The 13,178-nt window shown below is 39.3% G+C and overlaps 1 protein-coding gene across 1 annotated transcript in view; it reads right to left on the bottom strand.

Annotated features, from left to right (window-relative positions):
- Positions 1–12,717, bottom strand: part of ACSS3 (acyl-CoA synthetase short chain family member 3) — a 64,344-nt gene extending 51,627 nt beyond the window's left edge. The window contains exons 1-2 of the mRNA XM_026049717.1: positions 12,661–12,717; positions 3,373–3,566 (exon numbers count right to left, since the gene is read on the bottom strand). Of these exons, the coding sequence (XP_025905502.1) occupies positions 3,373–3,540 (168 nt within the window). The 5' untranslated portion in view covers positions 3,541–3,566; positions 12,661–12,717. The remainder of the gene's footprint in view (positions 1–3,372; positions 3,567–12,660) is intronic.
- Positions 12,718–13,178: the final 461 nt, after the last annotated feature.

The following is a 13,178-nucleotide window of genomic DNA, read 5'->3' as shown; positions in this document are numbered from 1 at the left end:
ATGCATATAACCATATTGTTTTTGAAGGATCCTTTTCAGTATTCTCAATGTGGTGAGAAAAAGTGTTTGAACAGGTGTCGTTCATTTCTCAAAAGGCAGTTAATGCTTTGCAGAATTACCTGTTGTTTTGCTATTGCAAACTATATATTCTCAAATTGGTGCAAAAGGAGAGATGCCAGGAAATGCCTTGCATCTTGTATCACTTCATCGCAATTCACCTTATAGCGTCTATAGCACTGCCAATACCTGACAAGACTAACAATTATCAACTGCAGGACTTTGCAGCATTCCCAGAGCTATTTAAAATTCAAGATAAATTAAGGCAAGCTGGTGCAGTACATATACCTTGCTATACTCACAAAAAAAGGTGCTCCTTATTTCCTTCACTTAGATATTCCAATGAAATTTAAAGTCTGACCTTTCTTCTAGAGTGCGTCTCAGAGCCAGCTCCCCATTCCAAAGTCTTTAACTCTTTCTAGCTAATCTTATCAGCATTAGGTCCTGTACTGCAGCATCTAAATCAACTCCCATAAAAGCCTAATAAAAGGCTGTTTCTTTTCAAGAGCTTCAATTACATTTTGAGTTCAGCAGAATGTCATTCATCACAGGCACTTATACTTGTGTCTTTAAAATAACCTCAGTAAGGTTAATTCACTCATCAAGAAAGTTTTACAATGCTACAAAATTAAGGCAAGTCTTGAAATTTACATTGAGAATGTACCTGTCCTCTTTTCCAACACCTTCATCATACATCAAATTAATCAAAAATCATCCAGAAAAAAAAATAAAACAAAAATGGCGATGTAAATTAGAACTTAATTCTTGGCTTGTAGGTAGTATTCTATAGCTAACAGTGCAAAACACCTGCCAGGTGACCTTGGGTAAAATCACTTTATCTGTTTTCATGGGTGAAGCAAAGATTATGATTACTTTGCTGTTTCCCTTTGTCCCTATGAGAAAAGTCCACTGTAATTAATTAGTTAATATGTGGAAAGTGTTCTAAAAATACAGTAGATTATTTGTACCACAACAATTTTCCTTTTTTAAAGTTTAGCAGCTTTTTTTCCACATTATTTTTCCCTATTCAAAACATTTTGAGAGTTAAAAGTGATTTCTATATTTTGTTTAGAAAATGAGGGAAAGGGTAAGAGGCAAAAAGCTTGGAGGCTGTTGCTAGTGTTCCCCCACACAATGTCACAATTCCACAAACCATCTGAGACATTTTGTTGGCTTCTCTCCTGTTAAAATATATATTGAGGGAGGAATGGGAGTGAAGGAACACCATTCAAACTGACAGCTTTTTAAAAGGACTGTTTTTTTACAGCTATTCAGAAAATTCAAGTGTTAGGAACATAAAGAGTGCTTCCACATGCAAAAATCTTAGTGAGATTTTCTCAAATCTTGCAGACTTCATTCCGTGTCCCGCTTTTAGCTTACATGTCTAACCAAGGCCATGCAATGAGATCTGCTGCTACAGATGGCCTGAATGATCCAGGTGACTGAGCAACATGACAAGAACTTCTGCTCTGCTTGTAAACATGGTCTTAATGGGAAACAAGGAAACAAGGACAGAAACTTCTGGTAGGAGCACGGTTAGCTGATCTGCACACACAGATTACACATAGCACAGTTAAACTATTAAGTGTATTATTTAAGCAACATTATTTCAAAGACTTAAATAATGTTTCACAAACACACTTGGAAACTTTTAACTATCACCAGTGTTCTCTACAGTGCTAGTTATTTTACACGATTGGTTCACTAGCTGCCTTGATTGATGTATGAATTAGCTGAAGTAGATCTCTAGCTGAACAACTTACTACTTAATTTGCAAAAACATAAAGCAAACATAAAGACTTAAAGTAGACCATGTAGATTTTTGTATTCTTGAGGAAAATGCTGAGTGAAAAGCTAATTTTAAGGTAAGGTTTGAGAGCAAAGGGTTGACAAACGGGAAAATAAACTATGTTCTAAGCAAAAGGCAGCATGATAAAGTCAAGCTTCTTTAAAAAGCTCGAAGTTGTATCTCAATGGCTGCTATAAAATACTACCTGTCAGCATAAAAACAGCACTTTGTTCACACTTCAACAGTGGACACTGTTGTCAAATTGGGACTGCTTCCCACATAAAGAGAAGTATTATCCTCACTGGAAAAAAATCCTAAAAGAAACTTGGACAAGCTCCGCAAGTTTGGGATAGATGAGTGGACTGTGAGCGGATTGAGGACTGGCTGGACGGCAGAGCTCACAGGGTGGTGGTCAGTGGCACTGAGTCCAGTTGGAGACCTGTAGTTAGCGGTGTCCCCCAGGGGTCAGTTCTCGGTCCGGTCCTGTTCAACTTATTCATTAATGACCTGGATGAAGGGCTGGAGTGCTTCCTCAGCAAGTTTGCCGATGATGCCAAACTGGGAGGAGTAGCTGATAGCCCTGAGGGCTGTGCTGCCATCCAGAGGGACCTGGACAGACTGGACAACTGAGCAGTTAGAAATCTCATGAAGTTCAACAAGGGCAAGTGCAGGGCCCTGCATTTGGGGAGGAATAACCCCAGACAGCAGCACAGGCTGGGGACTGACCTTCTGGAGAGCAGCCCCGCAGAGAGGGACATCGGGGTCATGGTGGATGACAAGATGACCATGAGGCAGCAGTGTGCCCTGGTGGCCAAGAAGGCCAGCGGGATCCTGGGGTGCATTAAGAAAAGCGTCTCCAGCAGGTCGAGGGAGGTGATCGTCCCCCTATACACAGCCCTGGTAAGGCCACATCTGGAGTACTGTGTACAGTTTTGGGCCCCCCAGGACAAGAGGGATGTGGAGCTGCTGGAGAGAGTCCAGCGCAGGGCTACCAGGATGATCAGAGGCCTGGAACATCTGCCTGGAACATCAGCAAAGGCTGAGAGAGCTGGGCCTGTTCAGCCTGGAGAAGAGGAGGCTGAGGGGGGACCTGATCAGTGTGTATAAATACCTCAAGGGAGGCAGTGGGGAGGAGGGGGGCAGCCTCTTTTCAGTGGTGGGCAGGGATAGGACTAGAGGAAACGGCCACAAACTGAAGCACCAAAAGTTCCACAAGAACTTAAGGAAAAATTTCTTGACAGTGAGGGTGACAGAGCCCTGGAACAGGCTGCCCAGAGAGGCTGTGGAGTCTCCTTGTTCAGAGATCTTCAAAACCTGCTTGGACACAATCCTGTGCCACGTGCTCTAGGTGTCCCTGCCAGAGCAGGGCAGGTTGCACTATGTGATCTCTATAAGTCCCTTCCAACCTTAACAATTCTATGATAAACAAAAAATAAAATAAAACAAAAAAAAATTAAAAAATCCTTTGACATTAGTTCACACGAATGAACACTGGAATGATTTTCATTGTTCAGGATATTTGTTACCTTTGCATGATCAATGCGAACAGAAAGCTCTTTAGATGCAAATCCACCAAAAATAAGGCTATGGATGGCTCCGATTCTTGCACAAGCCAGCATACAGTACACTGTCTGTGGAATCATGGGCATGTAGATGACCACACGGTCTCCTTTCTTCACCCCATGTTTCACCATGACATCAGCTAACTTGGAGACCTGTACTGACAAAATGGTCAGAACATATTAAAAGTCTTTCCCCACAAAAATAGTTTTTACACAATTAACAGAACCAATTCATTGAAGAGACAAGTCAGTAAGGTGCAGAAAGGTGATGAATGAGGCAATCCAAATTCCATACATTTAGGACCATTTCCTTTTTATAAAAACAAAACAAAGCCAAAAAAAGAAAAAAAAAACAAACACAGCAAAGCAAACAAAGCAAACACAAACAAAAATTTGAAACATACCTCTTTTTGTAAAGTGAAAATACATTATAGTTGTTTTACATATTATAACAAAAAGGTGTTATAATTTATTTTTCAAAATAGATTGAAAATTGAAAATTTAACCATTCACACTTTTCACTCTTTTAACCAGATGATGATATTTCTCCGTTTTAACTTTTCAAAAATTTACATAAAGAGAGTATTTCATAGCATAATTCTGTCCTAATTAACTAAATTTGAAACACAAAGCCATGCACAAGGTAAGTTTTCAAAATTCCTGTCCTGCAAGGTTGTAGACCTCTTGGTATCTAACAAGAAATCTCGCACCCTAACCAAATGCTAATACAAATTCACAGGAGTACATTTACTTAAGGCGTACATATATTTAAGGAAACTTTTTGTCCTCTAGCTTCCCCTCACCCGTTTTCTTGATCCATAGAGGCCTTAAGACAGACATGGCAGCAAAGGACTGGCATTCCAGAAATTGGACAGGTAAGAGCAGAGTCAGTAATTCATGCAGTGCTTTCTTGTATGCTCATATTGAAGAAAAGTTGGAGTAATTCTAATTCAAAACCTTAAAATTCTATCAAATACATATACACAAGAAGAAAAAACAGCATTACCTCACTGCTGCTCTCTTGAGTGGGACCACACGTCCAGACTTAACTGCAACCTGACCCAGCAACATCCACAAGCTCCAAATGCATCTGACCCGTGTTTCCATTAAATACACAGCTCATCCACAATCAAACTAAGTGTATTTCTTTACTTCTGCCCAGGGATTTAATAGTACAGAAATACAGGCCCCAAGCAGGAATGCTTGCATCAGAGGTTAATGACAGAGCTGCAAGACAGACAGCACGTTAATAAGGCAGAGTCATGACCACCCCGAGCTCCCAGCTCAACAGAAATCAAGGTACACAGCTGAATTGTTTGCTACATCTCCTGTATCAAACCTCAAGGCTAAACAGTAGAAAATACTGTTAAATGTAAACCTGTTAATGTCTACCACTAGTCTCGGAAAGTCTGACAGGCATCAAGACTATCACAAATAAGCGGGACTTGTACATGCACACAACTAGAATTCATAGCTGTATCAGAGGCATCTACAGCCATTTCTGGATAGGATTGATGCAAATAACTGTAAATAAAGACAGTTACACAGCTTTCAAAAGCCCTGCATGTACTTGCTATTATGAAAGCATTCAAACTCTGCAAACTGATTTGGACACCGAGATGGCACCGCCTCGCCCTCAAGGGGACCCAGGGGACTAAACTTCGTCTTTGATGCTTGTGAGACTTTCGAGCAGCCTGTTGACAGGAGAGCAGAGGAAGCCAGAACAGCATCTAATGAGCATCACTATCCAGTAGCACTGTGGGTAGCAAGCAATTAAAAGTTAACCACAACGAAGGACCACGGATTGTTATTGAAGATAAAAAAGGCAGCATTTGTCTGGTGAAGGAAAAGGGATTGTTTAAAGATGAAAATTAGAAATTCGGTAATAGAAGCTTTTCCCCAGTGCTTGTGTGTAATCAACAAACTTGAGTGCTTGGCTGCACAACATTAACATTAAGTAGACGAGAGACAGTGAAGAGAATAGTGTGTCCTGAAGTGATTTTTATTGAAACCTATCAAGGACAGGGATTTGCATCAGAATACACGCTGCAGGCAGGAACCACATGTCTTCCATGCATGCACACCGATTACTTGTCTGCACTTAACCTCCTCAGTCAGAAGAGTCTAATGTTACCAAAGGCAATAACCCAATCAAAGGGTATCTGTAATTTTCCTCATGTCCCTCCCCTCTTCCTCCTGACAGCCAGGGAGTGCATGCACCACACGATACACAATAAAACACCCTCTCCAGGTGGAGCCCTTTGAAAGACTGTGGAACATCAGGAAGCAGGTTTACTTTGCCCAAGCAATCATCCTTTCTGGAAGGAGAAAAAGGGACATTCCATTAAACTATTAAAAGTCATGAACACTTCCAGTTTGGTGAAGGTTATTGTCATTTATGGCTTACATTAAGACAGCATTCTTTATCACTCCATCTTTCACAGTTGCCTTGCTCCCTGCAGCATGATATTTGTGATGCTTTTTTGCATTTCTTTTTTCTTCTTGAAAATTTAGGATTCCTTTATTGCTTTAATACATTTACCACTTAATTAAATTACTTTGCCAATAATTACATCACCTTGGACCAAGCATATTAGAGGAAACTGAGGTATGCTTTCATTTTGAAGTTCTGGTCTTAAGTTACAAGTCCCTTGTAAGCGAAGCTGCATTTCAGCCTGCCACCAAACACAAGCTTTGCATTAGCAGTTCAGGTTTGGAGAAGTGGGGGAGTTTCAAAACAAATCACACAGTTACCCCAATGGTTTACTAAGAAGTTTTGGTCCACACCAGAATAACTTTAGAGGACACTAAAGCAGAAATTCCACTAGATGCTCAAAAGAGGTATTTTGAACCCTACCAGGTTGAATGATTAACAGTTTTCACATACAAACAAGTTCTGTGGATTCAGGAAGAGCTAGAGATTTAGTGGAAGGGAACAGGGGCTGGGCCTTTCCCTTCCTAGCTTGGGGACAGCCACCCCAGGGCTTGGGACGTGACAGCAGTTCCATCACACCTATGAGCCTGGCCCCGTTTCAGTCCAACATGAAGTTAAAGCCACTGCACCCACTGCCCGGACGAGGCGGGTGCAGACAAACCTTCCCCTTGGCAGCACCTGGGGCAGGTGCGAGGGGCAGCAGAAGCGCGAGAAGCTTCAGCAGTGATTTCAGCGCTGTGTCGTTCACTCCTCTGCTTCTACTGCTCCACGTTACGTGCTACAGTAACCACTGCTGCTGCTGCCATAATGCAGTGCAACCATCTCCAGCCAGGGAAGATCAAATTCCAGCTGCTTTTGCAACTTTTAAGGCATGATGTAGAAGTCTTTTGCATGGAATCTGAAAACCCAAGACATCATTCTGTATAAAGTCCTGATTAGCCTCATCCTTTATACAACACTAAATATAAAGTGTTGACAGCATTAAATATAAAGTCTAGTATATGGTTTTATTAAAATAAAATTGCTTGATCAGACAAGTCGTTGGGTTGTCAGTCTCAGTAGGATTTTCCATCTGCAATCGAGTTTTGATTCTAAGGTAATTCTGAGAAAGAATGAAAAACAGTATCAAAAGAAAATGACTGTCTCTAGCTACAAAGCAACTGGTCATTTTTCAAGGCAGAAGGAAAAGAAACGAGGTGGAGTAGAGCACAGAGAATCAGGGAGACAGCCAGAAACAGAAGAGTCTGGATGAATCCTCAGTCACACACGTGAGGTAAGAGCAAGAGGGACAGGCACATAAATACAAGCTGACAGTGGCCAATACAGAAGAAGATGCTTTTAAGCATGGAAAAAAAACATTTCTACATAAAAAGTTACATCTTAGTCCATCCTTTATAACGTGAAGCACGTCCTTACCCAAGAGTGTGTTGAGGCTGTTTTTAAATAATCCTCTCTAGTTACTGCACACGTAAGTTATTTATTATGGCACTGAATTCGACACGTTAGCTGTGCACTGATATTGAGAAGAACCACAGAAAAGAATCCTTCTTTTTTATATAAAAACTATCAAGAGGTAACAACCGCTGGCAACACTCTAATTCTTTAGATATTTTTAGTAAGTGAAGCAAACTAGAGAAACTGATGTTTGTTTGCCTATCTAACAACCTTTGTGCTAAAATGGAAAATGCTGCTCGTTTTCAATACACCCAGAAATCTGTTTTTAATGAACAGAAGTCACAGATCCCTATTTCTTCTGAGTATCTTTGTATTTAGCTAATGTCACACAAATTGAATAGTATCTGTAATAGAATTGCACCTTCTTTATCTTATCCTGCCTTCTCACTAATAGAATTAAAGAGTATTTCCTGAGGCACACACAAAGCTTACACCTACACATTCCCATTTCAGTGGCAACAATTCAATACCATAATTCTCACTTACATACTCATAAAAAGCATCAGTAAAGGGAAAAAAAAATACCCAATTAATACATTTTGGAAGACTATCCTGTTTTAAAATTGTCAAAGTCCTACTTTTTGCATTTGCAGGCCTCCATCTGTAACAGCATTTAATTAAGGAATTTATAATGCAATTTTATGCACTACATAAAACTTCATTACGAGCAACTGGAACAGTCTCGAGACTTTCCAATTGTGAAGAGACTGCTGTTGCACAAAGACCCAAACGAACTGACCTTCCCGCTCTGTACATCACTAGGGCGCTGCTGAAAATCTCAGTTTGCTCTGCTAACTTCCAGACCTGCTTTTTAGCTTCTCTTTCAACTAGTGGCACTCGTGCTCAGCACAAACCTAGCAGAAAACTTCAAAAATATTTGCATCATTCCAAGGCCATCCAACTAGTGCCTTCGTTTCATTGGGCACCTTTTAAAGCCACTGATTTTCAACACTATTAGATTAGTTACCATATTTAATCCATATTTCTATAATGTATATTTTATCTAGCTTAATTTTAGACTTAAATTTTAAGCTAAGGAACAAGTTGACTGCCTTGCAATCCCTCTACTCCAGTTCCACCAAAACAACAACAAAAAGTCTCCTACAGGTTGAACAGTGACCATCCAAAAGCTTTCACTCTTTCTCTCAATTGCTTACAGAGTTTAGTGATGCTTAACTTTAAAATTGCAGCATCATTCTAGCTCTTGGACCTGAAAACCTGTGCAATGCTTAAAAAATACTAAAAGTAAAATACTTTTCTTAGTGTTTATTTTCCTACTGCTTAGTTTACTTTAGGCTGCTGACAAGAGAATCAAATATTCAGTCACAATGGATGAGATTTCCAGAAGAAAGCAAGAGAGAACAGAGGGAAAAGAGCTTTGGGGAAGAATTTGACAGTTTTAGAGAACCCGGCACATGCCAAAACAAAAGTACAGAGCCTACAGTGTAAACATCATTATGTACATTGCCTTGGCCGTACTGGTCAAGGCCTGCTTTCACTGGTGCTTATGTAACTCCTTCTCTTGAAGGATAAAATTTTACAAATAATTTTGTATTTCACTATAACACACGGGTTATATTAGTATTAAAATATTAGTTCTTGCACTAATGGGGTTTATTGAACAGTCAGATATGAGCACAGGAAGAGAGGGCCTGCCCCGAGCCACAGGGCTCACCTTGTACCCGCACTGGCAGCACAGCCAGGAGCTTGGGGTTTCTTTTCCAAGGGATTTGTCCCAGATCAAAGCAGCCCTGGCAACCAGCAGTGGCAGCAGCTGTCACAGCACCTCTCGTAACCGAGGAGTTTCTTACACGGGTTAAAAACACGAGTTAAAAGCAAATAAAGTGGGAGAAGGGGGGATAGACTTTGAATAACTTAGAAGGGTAACGGTGCTGCTTCTGCAGAGCTCTCCCTCTAAGCTGCATGCGTGTGAGGAGCTGCTTTCCAAAGCAAACACGCAATTCCTCGCTGAGACAAATAACACAACTGCCCTTTGAATTTAAAAGCCAAACGAGAGCGTAGCAACCACAAATTACCAAAGATATTTTATGCAGAGAGACTCATTTTCAGATGCAAAACGAAGCCATAAATGCTAATGTTATTATGATTTCATGTATCCAGTCTCCATAATAAGCCTGTTAAAAGAGATATCGCTAATTACTTGCAAATCCTTCTTTTTCTTTCCCAGACCTACAGCTTGGATGCAATTTGTTAACTCCCCTATTCCTCCTAAGCTCAGTGTCTTCATCTTATGTTTAGTCTAAATGTTCCTTGGCTCAGATCTAATATTATTCAAAATCTTTTGCTTTTCATTACTGCCAATCTTACATCTCATTCTTTTTCAACCTTTGGCTACCCCAAATAAATCTACTCCATTTTTCCTCAGTTCTCTTTTTTTTTTTTTTTTTTGAAATAACCAGACTCTAACTCTTCCAAAGATACTTTTTTCATTTTCACCAAACTAAAAAAAAAAAAACCCTAATAATTTCATATCCTCCTAGACTCCTACACAGAACACATCTGTAGATGACATCTTATGTCTCTTTATTTTGCCTCATTTTTTCCGACTAATTCATTCTTAACTAGGCAAAATTCAGGGTTCTAACCAGTGACGTATATTAGGGTAGTTTAACTTAATGCCTCTTCCTTCTTACCTTTTTTCAGATGTTTATCAACTCCAAATCCTCTTTAGCTTACCACATCTTTCTTAATTTCAGAAAAGCTGATTCTACCTACAGTTCACCCTCCTCTCTCACTATCCTATCGGTTGCTGTCCTGCATCTGATCTTTATGTGCTCATTAACTAAGAAAACATCTCCCTGACATGTTTGTAAGAGTGAATGTTTTCCTCTACAAATGCAATAACAGAAAATTGGAAAAAAAAACAAGAAAATAAAACAAAGGAACAAAGTGATAAAGTACTGCTCATCCAGCCATGGGAAACTTCCTTCTTGTTTTAAATTGGTTCATTGTTTTTTCCATCACAGATCAAAGTGCAGGGGTGATTTGATTTCTACAACAGATGTGTCTTCAAAGTATAATCCACCACTGCAAATCTTATCAGTATAATTCACAGCATAAAATTACATACTGAAAAAGGGATATAAATAGAAAGCATGGTATTTTCAGGRAACCCAGACCTTAACGCAGTGACTCAACATCTGAGGGACTAAAGAACGATTTCCAGTCTCGTTAAAATTTCTGTATGTTAAAATCTAATCAAGTAACACTCACTAGTCAACTTCCCAACACAACAAAACCTGAGAATCCAAACCCTATTGTCATCTCAGAGCCTCCTGACGTGTTACTAGAAATACATTTATTACTTTAGCACCCACTCCTCAAACTTCCACTTGCTTCTTTTTGTCTGTGGTTTATTTTCTTCCAGAYTATCAATGAAAATGAAAGACTGCTTGTTTTTTGGTTTGCTTGTTTTAACTTCAGTTRCAGGAGCCCTTAATTGTGTTTCTTTATGTCTTCTTAATGTACACAGATGAGCTTTCCATATGTGTATATTCTGAAATATCCTGCAAATGTACTAGCTTCTTTTCAGCCAGGGAAGGAGTGCAGGACAAGATAAAAAGGATAGAGATAACTTAAAAATTACAGACTGCTGAGTACACAGTTCAAGCCACCCTACGCCCCTAAGGGGTCATATTATGTTCAGCCCAGGACTTGCATCTTCTTGCCTCACCCCAACCTCCTCGATCCTGGAGCAGATGAGACACAAAATTCCATATGTTCCCATGTGGCGCCCCACAGTTATCCCACCCAGCTACTACTGATTCCAGCTACAAATTCCTCTTGTATTGCCAAAAGCCCAAAAGGATTTCACCACTTGAAATGCTTCTCTCTTGCTTGTATAGATATTTTGAAGGGACAGCCTCTCTGACCAGATATCCTCATCCAAATATTGTTTTTTTGACCAGACAGACTATGAAACCTTCATTAGACGTGTGGAGTCCAAGCTAGATCCTGCACACAAATGTCAGATCATGTCAAAACACGAAGCCAATGCTGGAAAGACAGCCAGAAGCTTCCTGAACCTCCAGAGTACCACTGAAGCTATTCATCATCAGCATCAGGTCATGTCTGATCTACATTTACCAACCCAAGGAACATGCAAAGCATGGAAAGGATCTTACAGAACTATTATCCTGAGCAAGCTGGCAGGGACAAGCAACGACTTGCTCACCTACATCCTAGCAGCTTGGTGGACCTTTTCCAGGATCTCCCCCAGTCCCTACAAGCTCCAGGACACAAAATATATCGCCCACATCCTTCCCATTGTCAGCAAATCTCTTTGTGAAGACACTTGTTATCTGGTCTCTAAGAGTGAAAAGATAAACTAAATTAAATATATCCCACACGAGTAAACTAGGAAACCTCCACAGACCAAAACTAATCTCAGCTCCCGCCTTTCACAATCATGTTTYGAATATAAAGAAAATAACAAACTTAAAATATTGTTTAAAAACAATACTTAGATAGAACTCAGCTATCAGCAAAGTTATAATGATTTCCAAATGAATTTTGCTAAATATCCACAGACAAATTCAATGAATTCTCTCACTGGGTCTGATTTGCTAGAGTAAGAAAGATGGGGAAAAGAATGTACAAGTCAACTAGTACAAACTTCTTCATTATATATAAATCTTCCATTCCCCAAAGTATTTAATACATTTGATGATAACAACAGCCACAAACTAAGGAAGATTTTATAGGAATAAGAAATTTAAACAGCAAAATGGGGGATGCATTTCAAATAATCTTTAGAGAAAATTTCTGCAGAGCACAAAGTACTGCAGCACTGAAGATAATTTAACATAAAATGATGTTTTCTTTAAAATAAAATAAATATTTCATACATGTGCTTGTGTGTATGCATGCATACATGTACACAAATATAATTACATGATTATTTGGGTACTTTTGGTGTTTATTAATTTCTTACAGCCCTTACTAAAGTTGTTCTGGCTCCAGCACACCACATTGTAGTCAACCTTTTCAGCTCTCTTTTGGAGTTGTTAAGTTCACAAAAAAAGAGAGGTAATTTTTTGTTTTATCCTTTTCCTCTATTTCTTATAAAAGAGCAGAGTAGAAATGTGGCAGGTTTTGTAGCTGTTGATTTCTCTTTTCCTACCACAGTGAAAGAAAACCTCACACACTGAGCCTCTGCATTGTAAACCCCTTTGCAAATTTTAAGCATTTCCACGTAACCCCAGGCACTACGTGTATATTTGCATCAGTGTGTTTCATGAACTGCAATGCATCTTGCGCACTGAAATACATTAAAGCAGAATATGAGTCTGAGTCCAATATTTATTTGTACACAGCATATGGAGGGTTATTTYCAAACCTACCTGTTCAAGAAGTTCCTTATATGTTATTTTCTCTTTGGTATTTGTTACAGGGCTGTCATAAATGATGGCAGTGTGTTCCCCTTGTCCATTCTCAACATGACGGTCYACAGCATTGTAACAAATATTCAGCTCACCATCTACAAACCTAAAAAAGAATTAGGATGGGATATATAACAGAAAGCTTTCCAAACTAGGAAAACTAGTTTTCATAAAGAGTGAGAGCATTCATTTGAAGTATATAGTCCATAAAATAGTGTAGTCAGTTCAGAAAGTCATTTTTCATTCCATAACCCAGCAATAASACTATTAGCAAAACTAGTAAAATCCTGCAGCTTAGTCGACTTGACTAAAAACCTGCTAAACTTGGTCTTGATTTAACTTATTTTGCATCAACTATTCTAATTTTAAGATTAAGATTTCAGTGAATAAAATACATATTCACATAAAATAATCTCACATGAAGAAAATACATTATCAGAATACTTTGTATCGACATGCACACATATTTTAGGAAGAAA

This window comes from Nothoprocta perdicaria, unplaced genomic scaffold (genome assembly GCF_003342845.1).
Source record: "Nothoprocta perdicaria isolate Ctin4 unplaced genomic scaffold, notPer1 scaffold_61, whole genome shotgun sequence".
NCBI lineage: Eukaryota > Metazoa > Chordata > Aves > Tinamiformes > Tinamidae > Nothoprocta > Nothoprocta perdicaria.
Note: the sequence above shows the minus strand (reverse complement) of the source record. Positions and strands in the feature narration are given on the sequence as shown.